This window comes from Boleophthalmus pectinirostris, unplaced genomic scaffold, assembly GCF_026225935.1.
Source record: "Boleophthalmus pectinirostris isolate CB_2022bp ecotype Guang Dong unplaced genomic scaffold, ASM2622593v1 HiC_scaffold_8, whole genome shotgun sequence".
NCBI lineage: Eukaryota > Metazoa > Chordata > Actinopteri > Gobiiformes > Gobiidae > Boleophthalmus > Boleophthalmus pectinirostris.
In genome coordinates, this window is record NW_026571515.1 from 17,025,341 (window position 1) to 17,049,113 (window position 23,773).

The 23,773-nt window shown below is 39.0% G+C and overlaps 1 protein-coding gene and 1 pseudogene across 1 annotated transcript; one reads left to right on the plus strand and one right to left on the minus strand.

Annotated features, from left to right (window-relative positions):
- Positions 1–308: 308 nt before the first annotated feature.
- Positions 309–23,364, plus strand: plekhm2 (pleckstrin homology domain containing, family M (with RUN domain) member 2). The gene is given in 23 exon segments (XM_020922347.2): positions 309–844; positions 3,138–3,244; positions 6,796–6,905; positions 7,835–7,934; positions 8,410–8,497; positions 9,282–9,456; positions 10,296–10,355; positions 11,490–11,769; positions 11,980–12,294; positions 12,296–12,377; positions 12,379–12,537; positions 12,539–12,690; positions 12,778–12,847; positions 13,412–13,502; positions 14,284–14,348; positions 15,062–15,150; positions 17,169–17,301; positions 17,684–17,871; positions 18,619–18,684; positions 18,770–18,929; positions 19,068–19,247; positions 19,648–19,764; positions 20,867–23,364. Coding segments are annotated over 23 exon segments (2,985 nt in total). The 5' UTR covers positions 309–784; the 3' UTR covers positions 21,005–23,364.
- On the minus strand, positions 14,732–14,849 carry LOC129412457 (5S ribosomal RNA; annotated as a pseudogene).
- Positions 23,365–23,773: the final 409 nt, after the last annotated feature.

Below are 23,773 nucleotides of genomic sequence, written 5' to 3' on the forward strand. Positions count from 1 at the left end.
AAGGTTGATGTAAATAAAAAAATAAAATAAAATAAATAAATAAATAAATACTAAACTAGACTAAACTAAAGAACTAAATAAGTGAGCTACGGTGTCCAAATAATTTAAAATGACGATATAGGTTAACTTCATGTGGTTATATTATTTAATGGTTATGGTAATGTGGTTATATTTTATTATATTTTATTTATTTTATTCTGTTTATTATTTTATTTATATAGTTATTTATATTAATTAATTTATGTTTTTTAAATTTTTATAATTTTTTTTTAGATCACGACAAAAAGCTCGCAGTGACGTCAGTGCGTCGCTGGACTGTCCGGAGCGGCTAGCGCAAAAGTCACAACAGCTTATTGATCAAGTTCGCCTCTGTTTCTCCGATCTGTAAACACATGGGGGAGTAGCCGAAACTATTAAAGAGCTGTCTTTTCATCACTTTAGGCTGGACCATCGTGACATTTAAACTAACTTTCCCAGGGCTTGAACAGATCCAGTGGCTAATGCTAGCTAATTTCCGCTGCGGAGTGACTGGGTTTGAGCGGCATATGCTATCGCTGCGTACAGGACATCAACATCAACATGATCACGGCGTGTTAGCGGGGCTTTGGGACGGGGAATGCACGCATGACAAGCAGACGGCATCGTAACACTTAATGACGGAGCTGTCTGGATGGGGAGACACGCTTGTTTCACGTAGCAAAGACAAAAAGTGGGAACCGCGTTAGCAAAACAAGAGCTATAGAGTCAGCTGACAGTGTACAGCCCAGCCAACAACAGCCCAGTGATGGATCAGCTGAAAGTGAAGGACCGCATACTGGAAAACATCTCTTTGTCTGTCAAAAAGGTACGTGCAGATCAGCATAAATGCAAATATAATAATAAGCAATAAACGTGTGGGTTGGCAGTAAAGAGCTTCACTCGTGTCTCATATCAATGTCTCACTAGAAGCACAACTTTCAAGTACTACGCTATAGGGCATTGCAAAGTCTTTCACGGCCTTATGACAAAACCTAGCTCCACTCTTTGCAGTTTTCTTAGACTTAGATAAACTTTATTGATCCATAAGGGAAATTATTTGGACACAGTAGCTCACACATCACAATAAATCTAATAAAATAAGTGTGAATTGTTGTACAGTTGTATGGAGCATGGTATGAATGTAGTTCTGTAGGACTACTGTAGGAACCTGTTGGAGAATGAGCTCCTCTGTCCCTCTATTGTCTGGTGCAGTGGGTGAGCAGGAGTGTCCAGGATGGAGAGTAGTTTGTCCAGTTTCCTCCTGTCCCTTATTTCTTTGCCTAGAAGTTATTGTAAAGTGTTTGTTAAGGGTGGATGCCAGTAGGGGTGTGCAAAAACATTGAAATATTGATATATCGTATTGCCTAATGTGATGATACAGTATCGATATCGTGGGCTGCTGTATCGATATATTGCCAAGAGTATTTTTTGGTGTGTTTTACTCAGTTACTTTGTTATAACACTACAGTTTTGTTGTTTGTTTAGTGTTAGTTATGTGTTTATCCAACACATTTGACATTTTCACTGTTTTGATGAGTAAAATGGGTGTGCTTTGCACAAGAAGTGGTTTAACAAAGACTTTTAGTATCATAGTCATTATTTAGCCATTATTTTATTGAACCGTATCGAATTGATTTGAAATATATCATATTGAATCGAAAGTGCACTGTATCGAGATATGTGTCGTCTTGTGGCCTATGTATCGAGGTATGCATCTTATCGGCAACTATGTAATGATACCCAGCCCTAGATGCCAGTGGCCGTAAAGAACAGCTAGAGCAACTGCACTCTTGCACACACTTTTAAAGACAGACCAAAAAGAAGTACAGCTGTCAGTTCAAGTTGTTTCCAATTCACTGTGTGCTGGATGTGCATGCAACTTTTTCTAATGGTCGTATATTACACCACAACTGACTCCTGTGAGCATTAAGCCATGTTATAATGTGGTTACCTCATCAAAAACATAGAGTTGAGTTTAGTATCATTCACACATGTTTGACTAACCCTACATTATTCGTCTGTCTACATTCCAAAGCCCAAAATGCTCTGTTCCACCTTGTGATGTGGTGTAATGGTAGTTTTCAAGTTAACAGCTACCTTTTAATTTGGCTTAGTAGAGATGGGCAATTCCAGCGCTGAAATCTTACAAATGAAGGTGTATGAAATTTAAAAACAGAGTGGAGCACTTCCTATATTACCACTTGACATTACAAAGTGTCAGAGGATTTGTGTGTTAATTAAACATGTGTGAATGAAACAAAACACAACTCTGGGTATGTTTGTAATGAGGAAACAACATTATAACATAGAACAGAAAATAGTCTAATACTGGCCCTTTAAGAAACTTCAAACCTGACCGACAGCATTACTTCAGACTGGTCTTGCTCCAACTTCCTTATCCTTAACTGTTTCCATATTGCAGCCTTTGTTGTTTATTGTGTTAAGCTTGTGTTGCCTACCAGCTGTTTACTTTCATTTAAGAAAACATGCTTAGTATACACTTTAGTCATGTGCCATGCTGTTGGTCACGGGATCTAAATGCCATATATTTAAAGAAATGACTCAACAACTGTGGTTTAATCTCTGCAAGGTGAAAATGATTGTAGCTTTTGTATGAGTAAAACAGAGATGACTTGTAACTTCTGACATAGATCCTTTAGTCATGTGTCTCATCAATGTGTAATATCAGATGAACGTGGTTCCCTATCTTAATTTGCACTGAGATACTGAAAGTCTTCTAAGAAACTGCAAGTGCAAGACTCAGGACAGCTACTGATAATCAGACTATATGTTCTATATGTACTTTGTATTTGTGGCTCTATAGCTTGGAGCTTAATATTTACTGTGTGTACATTTTCTTTGCAATTGGGGGGAAGATTTTTTGCTATTTTTATGTATTATGATAAGATCTGAGCTGTAAATGGTTGAATAAGTAACTTCTGTGGCTAAATATTGTTTCATTCTGATTAAATAATGTATTGCTAAATCCTGATTTTGTTATAAACCAGTATTTCCTTTTGAAATATCCAGAAAAATAATAAAATCAAACCACAAAAGGATGGTTCATGTGCTTTTTACACAAATGAAAACTGTCCCATTGAGATACTGTGTTTATGCAGTTGCAGAGTTACTTCGCGGCCTGTGAAGATGAGACTCCTGCGATACGGAATCACGACCGTGTCCTCCAGAGATTGTGTGAACACATTGACCATGCTCTGCTTTACGGGTAAGAGCCAAGGCCACTGTGACTGCTGTAACCTGGACAAATTCAGTTCAATTCAGTCTTTATTAAGAATGAACAATATCTGTTTCATAGTAAGTAAACAGGGATGTAACAATAACCAAAATTTCATGATATTGTATTGTGAAAAGTCACAATAATATCGTGGGTCATCACAATATATGAAATTACAAGTTTACAAGTTTTTTTTTCAGTCCAATCTACATGATGACATGATGGTATTAAACAGTCTTACATCTTAATTATTTGCATTGTGACAGAACATATTTACAGTTTTGTTAGCCTACACAAAATATCACAGTAAATATTGTTCTGTAAGATATCACCAGAGTGTGCAGAAAAACGCTACATAAACATAAAGTTCTTTGCTAGATCATTGTTGTTTTCAGTTATAAGAAAGCATATTACTATCCATAAACATTTTAAACTGTCAGCAACTTTAATAATGGTTGTGATATTATTGTTAATCGCAATTATTTTGGCCTTGATAATCATGACACCAAATTTCAATATCATTCCATGCCTACTCTACACACACACGGATGAATAAATACAATATCTAATCCTGACAACATAGGATCTCACGCCACAGTTAACAAACATTTCACTGGCACTACAGAACCTCGGGACTTTTAGTAATATTCTCAAGAAGTCATTATAGGCCACTGTTTTCTTTTAGTTGCGCCAAAAAAACTAATAATGAATAAACCCTCATCCAGTCTAGTACGGTAGGGATGGAATGATGTCCAAATGTCTTGATATGGTATTTTCATGATTTGAATCGCACAGAATATTATTTATTGCAATATTTTGTTAATAATATTGCTAACAAAATTGTGAATATACTACTTTTTTCCTTTAAAAATGCCTTTGGTTCTGTCATAAACCAAAGAGTTAAGATTTAAAAGTGAAGTAAATTGGACTGAAACAGAGCAAAGGATCATGGTCTATGTAGTGCCCTGTGTTTCTGTTAGCTATTGCTGCCCCATAACAATGAGTTTAAGTAACGACACTTGAGATTTGATATATATTGTGATGGCCCACGATATTATTGAGAGACTTTTGATGATACAATATTGAGATATTTCAGTTATTGTTACATCCCCAGTATACAGCATCTGAGCTTTGGATTGTGCGCCTTTTATATTTCCAACTGAACTTTTAAATAATTTTCTGGAGCTCTGGAATTGCTCTTCATTGTTCAATGTTTCAAGAGTTGTCTGTGGGGAATAAGCTTTGTGCATAGCACCTGGCAACATCACTGTAAGCGTCACTACTTCCTGTCCAATTTTGTCTCTGAGTTTTTTTCCAAATCGAGCTGTAATGAATAAATTTTAGAGCCCGACCGATATATCGGTTGGCCGATATTATCGGTTGATATGGGCAACTTTGGGCATATCGGCTATCGGCCGATATGCTTGCTGATAGGGGCCGATATTTCACGTGGGCATGTTATACCTCGTTATAAAGCTTAGACTCTCTACATTCTGTTCATTTAATCCAATTTACAAACAGATAAATGTCCTAATATGTGGCTCGACATCAGTATTTATCTACGGAGTCATTTGTCTGTGTCCGTACTGTCCCTGAACACACCACAGAGTCGCGTCACTCACGTGTGTTTGTTTACACCTGCAGACACAGATCCAAACACTGAGATTATATTCTTTTTACGGACAATCGGTTTGAGTCTGGATTAAAAGGACATTTATTAGTGCAGATTTGTGATGTGAGGAGGAGCCTGTATGAGCCGTAAGTGTTGGAAATAGGTCGACTCTGAAGCTAGTTTTTGTCATTTGTTATGGGTTAGCTGCTGTAGCTCCCGCACATAAACAGACTGTTTTCTATTGGTCTGTTCTAAAGTGACTATATTGGCCGTATATTTGCTACTGGACCTGCACTGATATGTAAATGAGCTGTGAACAGACGTGTGAATTATGACATTTGCGCATATAATTAATTACCGCGGCGCGCACGTATTTACGGCTAAAGGCTAATAGCGCTACTTTCTTTACTAGTTATGGGTCCGTCGCGAACGAAATGACTCTTAGAACCGGCTCTTTAAAGGGAACGACGGGAGCCTGATCCTTATTGGGAGCCGTGTTTTCTCTTTCTCTCACTTTTTTTCTCTTCACGCCGCGTGCAGATTCGTGGTTTGACAGCGGCAGCGGCTAAAAACGAAACTTTGAGAAATTTGCGTGTACGTAGGATTAAAAAAATAAAAATTATAAAAAAAACCGAGCATATTTGACTGTAGTTTAGCATAAAATAAATAAGTCCCGGTTTAGTCCTTTTTCAGTCCTGGTTTAGACCTGGTTCAGTCCTGATTCAGTCCTGCTTTAGACGTCCTTTAGTCCTGCTTGCAACAAAACAATCTGAAGAGCCGCTTGGGAGCCAAAAGAACCAGCAGCTTTTAGTGAGCCGAGCCAAAAGAGCCGGTTCTCTAAAAAGAACTGGAATACCCATCACTAGTGTCTAGAATGTGATGCAAAAATGCCATTAAGCCGAACTACTGTCTGTAAATTTGATGTAAAGAGGCAGAATAACAATAAATGTTGCCTAAATAAACCCAATTTAAAATCCACCAGAGCCAAACCTAAGTTTTTTAAACAATTCAACATTTACAGTGAATTTTTACATCACTAAATATATCGGCGATTATATCGGCTATCGGCAGCTCCAACTTACATTATATCGGTTTCATATCGGCCACAGCAAAATCCATATCGGTCGGGCTCTAATAAATATTTAAACATAAGGCAGAGAACGGGAAGCTGTGGGTGAATGTCTCAGACCGTATGGTAAAAAGTACACAAATAAAATGATTACTTCAATAGTGGACACTTCTGTGTTAAGAAAGAGAGATGTTTGTTTATGTTTATGTTTTCAGTGCTAATGCTAAAGTTGAGGCATAATAAATAGTAAAACAACACCACTAACTGAAGTATTCAACATATAAAAATAATCAGGTAGTTTTTATTTTAATATAGTAATTTATTTAGAATTTTAAGAGGTTGTTTATTTAATATTTTTAAATTTTAATAAAACTGTTAGAACGCTTAGCTTTCTCACTTTTGCTAATGTTTTAGTAGCGTACTTTTACAAGGATTGCTTGCTTTTAGGCTTGACAGCTCTTCACCAAGATGGAAAAAGATAAACATAAGAGAGACTGATTAGCCTGGTCAGCTTACTCCATCTTCTTTCAGCTGATAATATCATGCCAAATAGCAAGCCATAAGAAATATAAACAATGTATAAGGACATTTTGTTGTTGTTGATAGTCCACTGTTATAGATTTACACTAGTATATGAATAAGATTTTACATTCTATGTTTCATATATCTGTTTGTTTATATCAGCAAGTAAAGTAGTTTTGAAGAAATGACTATTAACCGTGCTGTATCTTCCTATTGTATTTTCCCAGAACTTTTATCAGGCATTCAAGGGTCAAACTAATCAGGATCAAAGGTCATGTCCTCATTATCCGCAGTCAGCATTTATATTTTGGTCCTGTGTCTTGTGTTTTCTAAATGCAGCCTCCAGGACATTTCCTCGGGATACTGGGTCCTCGTCCTTCACTTCACCCGGAGAGAGGCCGTGAGGCAGATAGAGGAGCTCCAGCACATCGCCACCAACCTCGGCAGAAGTAAGATCATGTGTGTCTAAAAAAACAGAATGGTTTTGGTTAAGTTATTTTACTTGCCATATGTAGTTAAAAGTCACATTCGAAAAACATGTGCAAAAAGCTCAAAGTGCACCATGAGACAAAAAAAACAACCACATGAACAAACATTACACATGATATACTGTGAAATAAACAAGATAAATATCAAAATATCAAGGTGCTACATTAAAGTTCAAAGTGCAACTTGTGAGAAGAAGCTGTTACTAAAAGCAAATTGGGCATTATTATTATTATTCCTTAATAGCTACATGGTAACTCTGGGGTAGCATTCGTTTCAGTGTATTTTTATTTTTACAGTTTGTGCTGTATTATGCTGCTCCTTAGTTGGGTTGTCGTAGCAAATGAGAAGCTGTTCTCACTTGACTTACCTGATAAAATATTGAATAAGTAAATAAAAATTGGGCTTTACAAAATTGAGGGGAAGAAAGAGGGGGAAAATTCCATTAACCAATATTCATGGGAAACAAAAAATGCATTACTGTCAGTCCTTCTCAACAAAGAAAAAAAACTCATGGGGAATTACAGTGAAGGAGACTCTCACTCCCATGGATGGACTGACTCACATCCATTTGCAGATAATGTTCAAGTCTGTAGAGCCAGAATCCACTCAAGAAGGGGTGAAGGTCACAGTTTAGGCTTTATCATGATTCAAGTCATGCCATCAGAGGAGACAAATCCAATCTACTTCTCTGAGATAAGTTAGATCCCACATGGAGCTGCATAAAACAGAGATATAGAGGCTATGATGATATCAACAAAATGGCACAGAATCACATGGTCATATCATGATTTTTAAATAGTCCTATCACCCAGTCCTGCCTTGATTACACACACTAAACCTTTGTTGTTATATTCGTAGATTGTGAGTTAACGTGCTTTTCTATTTATAGGTCGTGCATGGCTGTACTTGGCACTGAGTGAAAGCTCTCTAGAAAGCTACCTGCGTCTCTTCCAGGAGAACCAGGCTTTACTACACAAGTATTATTTCAAGTAAGATATAACTTGTTTACCTTCCTTGGAATTTTGGCATTATTAAACAAAACAAAAAATACAACCAGGCTTTACTATGAGATTACTTCACTAGCAATGACCACGCCACAACAATATGCAAAGAAGAAACTGACTGATGGATAATATGATGTTATGAGGTAGAGACTCAGGATGGGGGCTATGTCTCAGTTGGTCAGAGCAGCTGATACAGGACCCCCCTTTGCAGATGTCTTATGGCTGAAAGACAAACAAGAGAGGGGGTAGGAGTGTGGGGCTGAGATAACTCAGACAAAATGTTTTGATGGGATTGGCTGGTACAAATAGGCTTCTGGGTAATTAGAGGAGTGATTGAGGTGAGCTGTGGTTCAAGGGAGGAGAAGGAGGTTGAGGCCTAGTCATGTTCCTGAATTTCAGTCAGTCATATTAACTCCATATTGTGTCAAAGTGCTAACATCAAATGTTCTGTGTGCTGTAGGAATGCCCTGGTGTGCAGCGATGACCACCTGGCCCTGTTCCTTACTCTGGTATCTGGACTGGAGTTTATCCGCTTCAACCTGGAGCTGGTGAGCATCCACATCACTCAATCCCAACTAAGGATGTAATGATATCCAAATCTCACTGTACGATATTTATCTTAGCAAAATTGTGAATATGCTCCTTTTTCCTCCTTAAATGCATTGACAAGGCTTTGGTTCTGTCATAATGCAAAGAATTAAGATGCTTCATAACAAAATACAAGTTATTTTTTTATGTAATTTGTGCTGAAACAGCAAAGGCTCATGGTCTATGTAGTTCCCAAATGAATATGCTCTGTGCACAACAGCGCCCGGCAACCACAGTGTTGGCGTAACTACTTCCTGTTCAATTTTATCTTTATGAGGTTTTTTATGAGTCGTGCTAAAATGAATAAATATTTAAAGATAAGGCAGTGAACAGGGAGCTGAGGATTGATCTAACAAAAGTAGTACACGAATAAAATTAATACTTGAGCGTCTGTGTTTAGAAAGTGAAGATGTTTGTGTCTCAATGCTAATGCTAATGCTAATTTTGAGGCATATAAAAATAACAATGCCATACATTTAAGTATTTTACATATAAAAATAGTTGAGTAGTCTTTATTTTAATAGATTTTGTTGGTTGTTTGGTTGTTTATTTTACAGTAAGCTAACTAGTGGGCTGTACACAGAGCCTATTTTCGCAAAGAGAATTGAAATTTGATATATTGTGATGACCCTTGATATATTTGAGATTTTTGACGATACGATATCACGATATTTCAGTTATTGTTACATCCCTTATCACAGCTGTCATGTGCTGTACAAATATTTGATGTGTAAACTGCTTCAGGATGTCCCGTACCTGGATGTGGCTCCGTACATGCCTGAGTACTACAAACCACATAACCTGCTGGACTTTGAGGAGAGACTTCCCAGCTCAGACAGCATCTCTTTGCACTCCTTCACTTCACTCAATTCCACTAATTTAGAGTGGGACGACAGCGCCATCGCCCCCTCCAGTGAAGGTATTTTTACTGTTTGTCCTGTTGACTTAATAAACTGTATTCAGAAATGATCATCCCAGTGTATTAATCAACCAGTGGTGGAAGAAATACTAAATTTTGTTACTTAGTAAAAGTGCAGATACCAGAGCAAAAACATACTAAATACTAATAATAAATACTAATACTAAATACAAGTAAAAGTATCACATGAATAAAATCTAGTACCTGTTAAAAATGTTAAATAACATAAAGAGTAAAAAGTAAAAGTATGTAGTACATATTTTGAGGTCTTATAAGGCTTCAAATGTAGTGATTTTGATACAGATTTCTGCAGAATGTTGTTTAACAGAAACTATTTTTTCTAGATGTTTTTATTTGTAAAATTGTATTTGCTCAAATTATGAACATGTTAAAAATAAACTGTTCAGCCTTTTCAGCAAGTTTCAAACTATGATAAAAAATACATTTACTTTTCAGTTTTTGTTCAACAATGTGGTGAAGTAGAAAATACAGATACCTGCTCTCAAGTAGTAAAGTAAAATCTAATTAAGTAAGGTAGAGATATCTAAAATGTATACTTAAGTACAGTACTGCTTTTACCACCACTGGAATTGACACAACATGTAATCAATAATAATGATTAACAATAATAATAATGATTAACAAAGTTTTGGCAGTAATGGTAAAACATATCAGAGTTTTCTCCATCAAGGAATGCTCTAATACAAAGAGAACGAAAAAGCTCACCTTATCAATTTCTGTTGGTGCCGCATCTGAACACTTATGTTTACATACATTCATGTGTCCTCCATTTTCTGTTTTATTTTCAATGAGTCCTTTGTTCATTCCTCCCTTTATAGATTATGATTTTGCTGACATCTTCCCCGTGTTGCAGTCATTGCCAAGTGCAGACTGGGAAGGTGGGACATGGGTGAACCATTTCTGTTTCTGTCCTGTGCTCTCTGGTCTCTCTCATGCATGGCTTTTCGTCCCTTTATGCGGGGTTTTATACTTGTTGTTTGTTGTTGTTGTTTTGCACATTTCACATTTCCTTCTGAATTTTTTTGCTGAATGTAAACAATATAATGACTTTGTGAAAATATGATAAATGTAAGGATTGGGTCATAGGGCAGGAGTGGTTGCTTGTTTAGTGAATATAAAATGTTGTTGAATGTTTTTGCATGTAATAACACAGTGGATGCTGTAAATGCCATTGACAGAAAGACTCAGTGCTTCTGTGGTGCTGACCTCTTATTTCTGGTACTGTTTTCCTAAAGTCTTTGCTGTAATGCGTGGCACTGGTCAAGGTTCAATATGGAGATTTACTCTGAACATTTTTCTCATACTTGGAATGTATTACTTCCCTTGGTATTGTTTAGCCCTGTTTCGCACACTTTTATACGAAACTGTGGTGGTACCTTTTTTGAATAATTCTATTGAATACATTTTTAGACAAATTATATAACTATATATAACTAATTATATAACTTCTACTAATTAAAATGACTGATTAACAAGTATTAAACATGTTTACTTCTATATATTTATAATAATGCAACTGTTCAAATGCTCATATTCAATGCTCAGCCTGTTTTAGACTATAATGGCAGAAAGTTGACCATGATGACAGAGTCTTCATAGTCTCCTCTATAAATAAAAAACATTGATTTAAGCAATAAGACCTAAGTTATAACAAGCTTAATGAAGTTGATTTGATTTTTAACAACTTGGTAGTGATTATTTTAGATTTTTTTATACTTCTGAGCGTCGAGTTATAATTGACAAAAATGCCTTAATAATGCTGTTTGGCCTTGTGATTTTTTTATTTCATTCTTTGAAGAAAAGAGCAGTCTGTGATTAAATCTGGAGTTTGAGTTTTGACTAGTGCCGCTGTAACTAAAGCTGTGAAGATGTTTAACCGCATTAACAGACCTGTAACACTGTCAATGTGCTGCTGATCCAGATATACTCTATTCTTGTATGAAACAGCTTTAACCAAACTACTGGTAAATGTGAGGGTGTGTAGGATTAACTCTGTGCTTTTTATGTGCCAGAAGGTGATCTGACAGACCAGGCTAGCTGCCCTCACTCCGGAGGATCAGACCCTCAGACCGTCGTCAGTGATACTGTGGTGGTCTCCTCATGTGTAGTCAAATCTGGGACGCATCCTTCTCCTCACAGCCCCACATCCAGACATAACCCCTTCAATGAAGACTCAGACACGACCACCAACACCTCTGTAGATGTCACCCCTGTACACGTGCCCAGCCGTCAGAACAGCACAGCCCACGAGGATGATACAGACATCAATAGCAACGAGCTGGAGGTCATCAGGTACTGTTTCTCTCTATGCCTTAAAGGTGCATTGTGTAACTTTTCTGGTGGATGGTCCTTTAAATGCATTTCACCATGGAGGTGTTATTACTTTGTCTGGAATGTTTCACAGTATGGTATTAAACCTTTCTTTCTTCATGAAGACCAAACCAGACCAAGCTGCAGGTCAGATCTGTGTTGTTTAACTAATAGCTATTTGTCATATTTCAGGATGGCCAGAAGAAGAAAACCAGCCAAGAAGCGCAGAGGAAAAGGCTCCACAGACTCCAGCAGTAGCATCCATAACTCTGTGTCCTCTGAGAACATGGAGCTGGGCCTCCAGGACAGCACAGACTGCACCATGGACAGTGAAGGAGAGAGGAGGAGCAGAGCAGGAACTGAGCTTCGGGAGGATGAGGAGCTACTGCGATTGCCAAAGATGGCGGATACCTCCATGGACAGTGTGGGACAGCCTCTGCGTGATGTTATGGACAGGCTCAATGGGGCTCTGGATCAGGATGAGAGCTGGGAGCACTTGGAGGAGGAGCCAGGCTGACTCAGGGCGTGCGGTGGAGCCCACATCGCAGCAGCCCTTTCTGGAGGATTCAGCGGGCGAGCCCCCTGACCCAACACCTTGGAGATTCCACCACAAGCCCTCTTACGAGCCCCTATCTCCAGACTTTCACTGAACCTTCAGAGGAGAGCTTCTCTGCCCCCCACAGTCCAGAGTCTGCTCCCAGCGGTGGTGGCAGCCATGACACTTCACAGCAAAGCGAGCCACAGACTGTTCCAAGGTGGCCATGAAGATGAAGGAGCGGCAAAAGGGGGAGAGGGAGAAGGACCGGGGCTCCAGTTGAACCAGGAGGCAACCAGTGAAGAAAGAGATGGACAGGCAGAGCAGCAGCTGAGCCCCTCTGAGGTGACACATCCAGCGGAGTTTAAGTAAGAACTGGACATAAATACATTCCAAAAATATGAGGATGTTATTCATTGCTTGTATAATATTTTCTGTTCTTGTTTCACCTTCAGAGTTGACAACAACCACTTGCTCTTACTGATGATCCATGTGTTCAGAGAAAATGAAGAGCAGCTGTTTAAGGCAAGTAAATCATTGTTTGGTGCAAGTACTAAATGCCACTTACTTGTCCAGACCACAGCTTGGTTCTTAGGCTTTGTTTGACAAATATAGATTTTGACATATTGATACTTTACAGCATTAATATTCCCTGGGGGTGTGACACTAACTGAAGGCACTGCTCTCTGTTACTCAAATTAGACTTAATCTGAGCTTTGTTTTAACATAATCTAACCAGAAAGAACTGACTTAATTGGAACTACAGCAGGTGAGATGATTTGTGTGCAGTTATTCATGCTCCCCTTTTTGTTGAAGATCAAACTCCTAAAAAGAATCATGAACACTCGTATCACAGGCTTCTGAAAATGTTTTGTTTAAATAAATTTTTTAAATTTTTCCTGAATGTTCAGACTATCTTAAGTTATAACATGTGTATTGTGTCACCATGGTAACTTCTGAACAGTTCGGCCAGTACACATACATGTAGAACACCCCCAGAGTGATGTCGCTGCAAAGTATCATTAGGCTGGTCAGTTTCTTTGAAGAAATTTTGCACTGTCCCTAACTTTTTTATTTGTGTTTGTACAGATGGTGAGGATGAGTACTGGTCACATGGAGGGAGACCTGCAGCCCCTCTTCTTGCTCCTCACTGACTGTTACATCTACCTGCTCCGAAAGGGTGTGTGGACAACAGTACACAAATTCAGACATCCATCCTTCCATTTTCTTCCGCTTATTCGGGGCAGGGTCATGGGGGCAACAGTCTAAGCAGGGACTCCCAGACTTCCTTCACCCCAGACACATCCTCCAGCTCCTCCGGGGGGACCCCGAGGCATTCCCAGGCCAGCCGAGAGACATAGTCCCTCCAGCGTGTCCTGGGTCTTCCCCGTGTCCTCCTCCCGCTGGGAGGAATTTTGACTACTTAATGGATCATTATGCTCAGGCCTTTTAATGATACAATATATAAAAATAAGTTACTGGCTCGGAGCTCGGAGTAGAGCCACTGCTCCTTCACGTTGAGAGGAGCCAGCTGAGGTGACTCGGGCATCTGTTCCGGATGCCTCTTGGACGCCTCCCTCGGGAGGTGTTCTGGGCATGTCCCACCGGGAGGAGGCCCCGGGAAGACCCAGGACACGCTGGAGTTACTATGTCTCTCGGCTGGCCTGGGAACGCCTCGGGGTCCCCCCGGAAGAGCTGGAGGACGTGTGTGTGGAAAGGGAAGTCTGGGAGTCCCTGCTTAGCCTGCTGCCTCCGCGACCCGGCCCCGGATAAGCGGAAGAAAATGGAATGGAATGGAAAGTTTACTGGTTTTATCCTGCTTTTGTGTCAGTAGCTTTTTTTCAATATTATCATTTATCACAATATTTCTCTGTAGCAATATATCATGATTCAGACTTTGTTATTGTGACTGAGGCCTTTAAAACACATGACATGTTTTCTTTGTCCCCTTTTATTTCTAGGTGCAGCAGAGAAGCCATATACAGTTGAAGATGCTGTTTCATACAACGAGCTAGATTATATTTCTGTAAGTCGCATATTATACGTTATAAATTTAAGTTTCATGTATTTAAAGATGCATTGTGCAACTTTTCTGGTGGAGGCTTCATCATTTGCTTGTCTCCATTAAGATCTTATTGCTTTGTCTAAAAAGTTCAACGGTAGAGATTAAACCCATCTCAAGGGAGACAACTATTGGCTATATTACGGGTCGGATCTGTGGAGATGCAATTCTATTTGAAGGAATCACAGCTGCCCTGGGGCAGACTTACAAGAGGCACTGCTGCCATGCCAATCGGCGCCATCAGTCCCTCCGACCACCGCCATCACTCACACACACACCACTTTCATACTAGGCAATGTGGGTGAAGTGTCTTGCCTAAAGACACAATGACAGTTGTGACTGGCGCCCCCCTGTGGCACCTGATTTTCCCAGTGGTCTCCCATCCAAGTACTACCCAGGCCCAGCCTTGCTTAGCTTTTGAGATCTGATGGGATCAGGCTTTTACAAGCCAATATGGCCACATAATAATATAATGAATAAATGTTAGATGGATATGTTTAATGTCATAACATGGAACATTCCAGGAAAAGCAATAACATCTCCATGGAGAAAAGCAGGTGACGGACCCCCAACCTGAAGAGTTGCGCAACTTTTAAGATGTTTAATTTTAGATCTGCCAGGAAAGTGTTGTTTTTTGGCTTGTATCATCAATATCTCTTTGTTGTGTTTTATTGTAGGTGGGTCTAGATCAACAAACAATGACTTTGGTTTGTATGAACAGAAGAAGAAAGTTTCTCTTGGACACAGCTGATGCTTCTCTCACTATGTACGTCTCTACTCTTCCATATAATTCCTATTGTAGTAATTATTGGAGTTATTGGAGCTTGTATTTTATGAGCTATCAAAACAGAAGATGAACAAAGAATAGTTAATACAAATATCTCCTGTATCTAACCTTTAGTTAGTTAAAGGTGCAGTGTGTAACTTTTCTGGTCAAGGATCCGTCAAATGCTTTTCTCCATAGAAATGTTATTGCTTTGTCTGGAATGTTTCACAGTATGGTATTAAGCCTTTCTATCTGCATGGAGACCAAACCAGACCAAGTTACAGGTCAGATCTGTGGAGAGGTGACCCCTCTCACAGTCAGAAACCACCTGTAATTGAATAAATGCAAGATGATTTGTTTAATGCCACACTGTGGAACATTCCAGAGCAATGACATATCCATAGAAACAAGCAGGTAAAGGACCCCTAGCAAAAAGTTACACAGTGCATGTTTGACTAAACCTGGTTTCCCAAAAGAATTATATGCTGAAAACATAAGAATGGAGGGCATGTTATGTTAAAGGTGCACTGTGTAACTTTACTGGCAGAGGGTCCACCACCTGTTTGTATCCATGGAGATGTTACTGCTTTGGGCCGGAATATTCTACTATAGTATTTCAAAAAAGTATCCATGGAGACATTACCAAGCCATGTTACAGGTCAGGTCTGTCTAGAGGCAACCCCCTCTGTGAAGAAATAAATGTTAGAGTTTAATGCTATACAGTGTAACATTTCAGGCAAAGCAATAACTTGTCCATAGAGACAAGCAGGTGACAGACCAGACCAGACCAGACCTTTAAGTAAGGCCTTCAGGAGAGAAAAACAAGCAGTAAGAAACTGCAGTACAATGCTGCTACTGTTAATGTTGTGAAATAAATAGCTTCACATACAAATTACTGTATGTGTAAAAATTCCCCAGTCTATAATGTTCCATAGGGTAATGTCTCAGTTTGCCTCGTATTCAAATCCACTTTATTTATATTGCACATTTTAAAAACAAAGCAGTTTCCAAAATGCTGCACAGAGATCATAAGAAGAAAACAACAAAAGGTATAATTGCTAAAACAAAAATATCTACCAGCCCTAAAGCAATAAAACTAGAATAATATCAAATAAAAGGAAAACCATAAAATTATATATGGCAATGAATAAGTAAAATAAATACAAATAAATAAAAGACACACAACTCACACAGTTCACGCGGTGTTAAAAGCCAGAGAATAAAAGCGGGTCTTCAAGGTGCATTGTGTAACTTTTCTGGTGGAGGGTCCGTCACCTTCTTGTTTCTACGGAGATGTCACTGCTTGGCCTAGAATATTCTGCAGTATTGACATTAAGCAGCTACCTTACATTTATTCAATTACAGGTGGTTTTAAAGCTCAAAAATACATAGAAAAACAGGCATTCTGAATGTGAGCGGGGTTATGTCTCCACAGATCTGACCTTTGGTTTGATCTCCATGAAAATAGAAAGGTTTAATGCCATACTGTGAAACATTCCAGACAAAGCAATAACATCTCTATGGTGAAAAGCATTTGACCCTCCACCAGTAACACAATGCACCTTTAAGACGAGATTTAAAACAGCGAGGGTGTAAATTTCGATTAGAGATGTTGGCTACCGTGGGGCCATTCCATTTAAAGCTTAAAAAATAAATGATAAAATCTCAAAATCAGCTCTGAAATGAACTGAATTAAATGCAACAATACTAAAATTAGGGTTCTTTCATTTTTTTGATTCCAGTTAAAAGATACACAGCAGAATTTTTGACCAACTGTAAGCTGGAAAGTACGTGGCAAATAACAGAGAAAAGTACATTATAGTTTAAACAAGAAGAGATAAAACTGAGCACGACTTGTTCAAATTATATAAAAAAAAAAGTTTAACTCTGGATAAAAGCCACAAATGATAAAGCACAGATTTGGCATCCACGTTCACTTGTTTGTCACCAACCTTGGCATCACTACTGACAGTGAGTTTAAATTTGACAGACTGTATTGTTATATTTTCCTCATGTAGCTGGCTGTTATCAGTACTGAAGTCGTCCATGGTGAAGGGATGCCGAGAGCCCCCGTACCCCGCTGTGCTGACTGACGCCACCATGGAAAAACTGGCTCTGACAAAGTTTGTGGCTCAGGAGTCTCACTGCGAGGTAAGGGCTAATGTTTTTCGGACCACTCAAAGTCTGAAAACGATGGAGGTGGGATGCTAACTGTAGGCTCTGCTCTGTCTGAGGATTTATTAGACTTTATGAACTTTATTTTAACACAATCTGAGCAAAACTGAGATAGGTGGAGCTTACAACACAACATTTTATGACGCTAAACAAGTCCCTCTGAAATAACATTACAGTCACATTATAGTCACTCTTACCTTTATAGCTGAAATTCAAACACTGAAACAAGACCATGAATGCTCATATTGATTACAGGCTCCTGAAAATGTATTCTTTAGATCCATTTTGTGCTAGAAATACATGTAGAACACCCCCAGTTTGATGATATTTGGTTTGACTGCAGCACTCGTCTGTGCAGGTGGCGGAGGTATGCATCCACCTGTATTCTCTGGTCCACTGGGAAGACCCCTTGGACACCTGCCTGTCCCCCCTCCAGTCCCCCGGTTCCAGATCCTCCACCAGCATCAAAGAGGGCACAGTGCAGTACAAGGCTGGCACCACCTATCTGGGTAAAGAGCTGTGGAAGAGCTGCTACCTCGTTCTCAGGTGGGGCTGTGAGTTTATCACAGTGCTTTGATTGGTTAAGGTGCACTGAGTAACATTTCTAGTGGAGGGTCCACCACCTGCTTGTCTCCATGGAAATGTTATTGCTTTGTCTAGAATGTTGCACAGTATAGATTAAACCTATCTGTCACGAGGGAGACAAACAGGTTACATTACAATTCAGATCTGTGGCGAGTCGTCCCTATTCACAGAAGGAATTATTGTATTTTTGAGCAATTAATAAATCCCAGATGTAGATATTTAATGCCTTACCATGGAACATTCAAGGCAAAGTAATAATATCTCCATGGAGACAAGCAAATGGCAGACCCTTCACCAGAAAAATTGCACAGTGCACCTTCAAGATCTTTATGTAATGAACTTAATTTACAATTGAATCTATAGTTTTGATTTTGTGCAAGGCAATTTTGTTTTATAAGGATGGTTTCTAAGGATGGGCAAGATTTTGCAATACAAAACTGCCACATAATTAGGCTCACATCTAGAAAATTATGTTTACATTTGGTTTGGAGAACAAGATTTACGCTGGGGAGTTTTGAGAAGCTGGAGTTCAAAAAAAGTAGTGCTACAATTTCAGCAAAAATGACATAAGAAAAAACATAAGAAATTGTGTGGCCAAAAAGTATCTTTAATATGTATTATTTATGTCTAAATGTTGTCTAGGGGGAGCTGTTTCTTATTCCACCCCTAATGTTTTATATATACACTAATGTGCTTTTATCTTTATAGCAATGGGGTTCTTTATCTGTACTCTGAGAAGAACGACTTGACCCCTCTGCAGTCTGTGACCATGGGGTAAGGCTGACTCACCTCTGTGTGATTTTGTGTCTTAATATTATATATAATTTATTTTGATCTGTGGATGTTCTGTTTGGTGCAGAGGGGAACACTGTGGAGGCTGCCGGCGGTCTAACAGCACCGAGCGCCCTCATGCATTCCAGGTTATACTGACAGAGCGCCCCCCGCTGGAGCTCAGTGCCAGTAATGAGCAAGACATGGCTGAGTGGATGCAGCTGCTCTGCCAGTCTGTGTCCAAAGGGGTATGGACCAATAAATTAAATATAATACAAATATATTGCTGTTATAATGTTGTTTCCCCATCAAAAATATACCTGTACTTTGTCTGCAATAAAAATCTGCACACGTGATTAAAAAAAATGTTCTGCGCTCTTCTCCAGGTGATTCCTCAGGGAGTTGCCCCCACCCCCTGTATCCCCTGTTGTTTGGTGCTCACAGACCAGAAGCTGCTGACGTGTCATCAGGACTGTCAGACCAGCTTCTTCCGCTCTCTGGGCAGTGCTGAGCTCTGCGACGTCAAAGCGGTCAGCCTAGAGGCCAACAAAGAGTACTGCGTCATTGTGAGCAGATTTATTTATACTTTTGGCTGGTCACAAGTAGAGATCGACTGAAAGGGGTTTTTTCATGGCCGATACCGAACTCTGCAGATATTTTTGTGCTGATTTTGATTATACTACGCATTTAAGCACAGCCCTTTTTACCACAAACCTTAAAGAAATCTGTTGAGTCTTACTTTGTGCAGTTATATAGTTGTATTAAAGCTTTGTGTGTATTTTTTTATGCAACAAACCAAAACAAACCATCGGCCTGTGCTGGAGATTCAACATCTATAGCCAGTGCGCTAAAAGTCCAAATATTGCATCAGTATATCAGTTTATCTCTAACCACAAGTGCATTGAGCTTTGTTGAACATTTTGTTGTATGAAGAGGACTTATTTTGCCTTTTTTTTTTTGTGGTAGGAATTTGCTGCAGATCGGAGCCAGTTTCTCCCTTCCTGGGTTTTGTACTTCAGTGGTTGTGAGGAGAGAGATCGTCTGCTTCAAACTCTCAACAAGGCCTGGAAAGACATTTACCAGGTACAGTGCTTGAAAACAGTGGATGCATTCATGAGCAGAAAATGTAGAGCCTGTTTCAGTTTCACTCTGCTCTATATTGAACCGCTCCTGAATGAATGAAAGATTACATTTTCTCATCAGCAGAAAAAGCTGATATGTCCACATTTCACTTTTGCAGTAATAACAATTTAAAGAACACGTTAAGCTTTCTTGTAGTTTTAATTCCCTTTATTTACGATATGGATAAATGTGATGGCTGGGTAGATCCACCACAGTCATTTGGAGTGATGATTGACAGCCGACTGACAGCCACAAAAATCTCGCATGGCGTGGCCCAATACACTCAAGACTTTGAAACCGCAGACATTTGTGCTCGCATCACACCGTTTCCCTTTCCTCCAGACACAACGCACATCGCAGTGACCAGCGCTGCCAGGTTGGGGCGGGCTGAGAGGGGCTCCTCATGTCATAACCTGTATCTGACTCATTGCCAGCTGTTAGTCCAACCCAGAAATTCAAATGTACTTGCCCTAGTTGATCCTAAAGAGGCCGTTACAGACACGGCTTTTCATCCAAAAGTTTGATAGATATACATTTCTATTTTAGACCCATTTACACAGCTAATCAGTAGAAAAAAAAAAGATTTGGTGTTTAGTGGCCCTTTAACAAATAAAACAAGAGAAAACAATTTGAGGTAAAATGAGTCTGATGAGGGTTTATGGGCTTATAGGCTCCGGGTATGTTTTTTATGAGGTATAATCATAGACTGTTTATATAACTGGACCCCTCTCTCTGTAACTGCTGCAGTGAGCCTTGGTATTTCAGTCTTAAAATATTCATATTAACTTTTTCTACTCCTCTAAATAAATTCCTATTCCTAATTTGGAAGTTGGCTCGAAATTTGCCCCTATAACTGCTGGCCTCGTGAGCTTCATGACTGGAGCTGAACGCTGTGGGTGACGTCACACTCCCTTAGTCCACTTCTTTATACAGCCTATGGGTATAATATGGTTAAAAGCTCAAAGATGTAAATTTTCTATAATGTTGACAAATGGTATATATTATTTTTTTTATCTGTATAATTTTTTCATTGCTTTCAATCACAATTTGTCTTCATGTATAGGTGGACCTTCCGCAGACAGTGCTCTCAGACCTGTCAGTTCAGAAGCGCTGTGGCGAGGCTCTGGCCCTGATGAAGAGTGCGTGGCAGAGGGCAGACAGTCTGGCCCGGGGCAGAGCTCAGAGAGAACCATGGTGCTGACCTGCTCCTCTCATCACCTCTCAGTCAAAGCGTGCTCATACAACAGTGTTTTAAGTGGAAACGGAAGTCACAAACAGGACCTAGTGCAAGTGAAGAAACGTCTATGTTGAGAAAAAATGGTGGAGTGGAACAATGCAAAAACCACTAACTTAAGAGCGTATGTGAAATGACTACAGTGAATGTACAGAAGGTGACAATGAAGACCTCCATGAACCAGACATTATGACAATCTGAACAGTTTTACACACATATTCTGAAGCCAAGATTAAACATGACATGATTGTTTTACATAAAAAAGAGTAAATACCTGTACATTTTATGCTCACATGTGTCCAAGTGCTGCTATTTGTTTTCAACGCTCTGTGATCAGAATACTTAAGTCTCTACATGTTCAATGATCAAGTCTCTGTTCATACAGGTTTGAGTTGTGGTATCGATACTGTAGATTAGTACGCAAAAATGTTGGTGTTTTTGTTTGTACAGAAGAGAAGAGTTTTGTAGAAGAGAAAAATGCGTGAAAAATGCATAAAAGTGCATTGTGTAACTTCTCTGGTTCTCTGTCAAATGCTTTACTCTGTGGAGATGTTATTGCTTTGTCTGAAATGTTTCACAGTATGGCATTAAACCTTGCTAACTTCACGAAGATCAAACCAGACCAAGTTACAGGTCAGATCTGCGGAGAGGCGATCCCACTCACACTTAGAATGCCTGTTTTTTGATTGAAAAAATGTATGGCAGAGCTGTTTAATGTCATAATGTGGAACATTCCAGGAAGAGCAATGACATATCCATAGAAACAAGCAGGTGATGGACCAGAAAACCAAAAAGTTACACAGTGCACCTTTAAATACTACATGAAGGATTTAAGATTGCACTGTTTCATGGGATTGTTACCTTTATGTCTCACACCGCCTGGCAGTACTCTCATTTTTAAAAAAGTAATCTTAAAAAACATTTGCCTTCTCTCCATTCTGCACAGACATTTGGAGGCGTCCATGCACAGTTGCACAGTTTTTTCCTTTTTGATAATATTTTCTTTAGGTACTGTTGTGTGTAGAAGTTTGTTTTTTTTGATGGGTTGGAAGTGTATTTATCTAATTTTATTTCAGACTAAATTATGTTCTTCAGTTAATTTTTAGGTTTTTATCTGATGCAAAGTTTTTTTAAGTAGTAATTTTAATTAATTTTTTTTTACATACCATGACAACTTGTGTTACTTCAGAGGCATGAAAGACCAACCACCTAATGCGTGTAATGTGTTACACAACAGAAGGACTCTAATTGCTAAAGTCACCCTGTGCTCTATTGTTGATGCTTGCCTTTTTTTCAATGAGCTCTTCTTGCGCGAAAACACTTTTAACAACTAATGCTTGGGAATGAGAAATTCAGATCTCTTAAAGGTCCTATATTATGCAAAATGGACTCTAGTGAGCTTTAAGCCATGTTATAATGTTGTCACCTCTTCAAAAACAGACCTGGAGTTGTGTTTTGTTTGAGTAAATCTTTATTGTTAGTCTGTCTACATCTCCAAAACTCACTATGCTCTGTTCCACCTTGTCATGATGCAGTAGTTTTCAAGTTAACAGCTTCTTTTACATTTTCTGTAATAGAGATTGGCAGCTCCAGGTCTGAAATGATCCAGATGATTCTAGTGAAGGTGCAAGATGGAACATTGTTTTCTATTTGAGAGAAGAACTCAGCCTAAATATGCAGGATTTGTGTGTTAAATGTGTGTGACTGATACAAAACACAACTCCAGGTATGTTTGTGATGAGGAAACATTATAACATAAATCAAAAAATAGTGTAATATGGGTCAATAGTCAGCGTAGCAGCAACAAAAAGTTACAGGACGATGAAGATATGTTTCGGCCTTGCAGTTATGTCCAATTGTTTAAATCATTCTCTGTTTTTGTCTCAAATTTTTGTTCTCTGGTAATCTCAGGTTCTTCTCAATACCGATCCTTTCTCAAGTAAATTTTGCACCACTATGCCATTAAGTTAAACAAAAAAAAAAAGCTTTATACAATTAGTTGTAGAATAGGTTTAACTGTGAAACTACTTGAAAGTAAAAGTATTCAGCAAAGCCTGTGGCCTAAAGTGTTCTTATAGAGAAAAAGACAAATTTGTTACAATTATGACATTGCTGGCCAATGGTGGAGGACATCTTGAATTAACTTGATGTTGTTTAGGTTAATGATGTACTGTCTGCATGTGTGCAATGTATGCTTTTATTCAACTGTATAGAGCACTAATCACTTAAACATATTCATTAAAACATGAGTCCCAAAGGCTGGACTGGACTGTGTAATATTGTACTTAGAAAACCTGATGGACAGAATAAAAGGTTATTAAAAACTCTATGTTCTGAATGTTGTGTTTATTAAATTATTTAATGCAATGTAAGTTCAGTTGCGATGTTGCTGTTGAAAGCAGATTGGTCTAACAAAGAAAATTTAGCTGTAATTACGCCCGGAGATGCAGTACCCGGAGCAGCCGCTGGGGGCAGTACAGGAGGAGCGGGAGACAGATAAATTGAAGATAATTCCTGATAACAATCACAACAAAATGATCTCATCAAAATGTTTAAGTTCCATCCGCGGGTCGAAAGCCAAGAAACAGAGACGAGGACGTGTTCCGCCTTCAGGGACTCTGGACTGGAGTGTGTTCGTGCAGGTGTCCAACCCACCAATATCCACATTCTTATACTCTGCGCTAAACAGCACAGGTGCTAAAGTGTGCTAAAACATTGTGGCGCTAAGTTTTACTT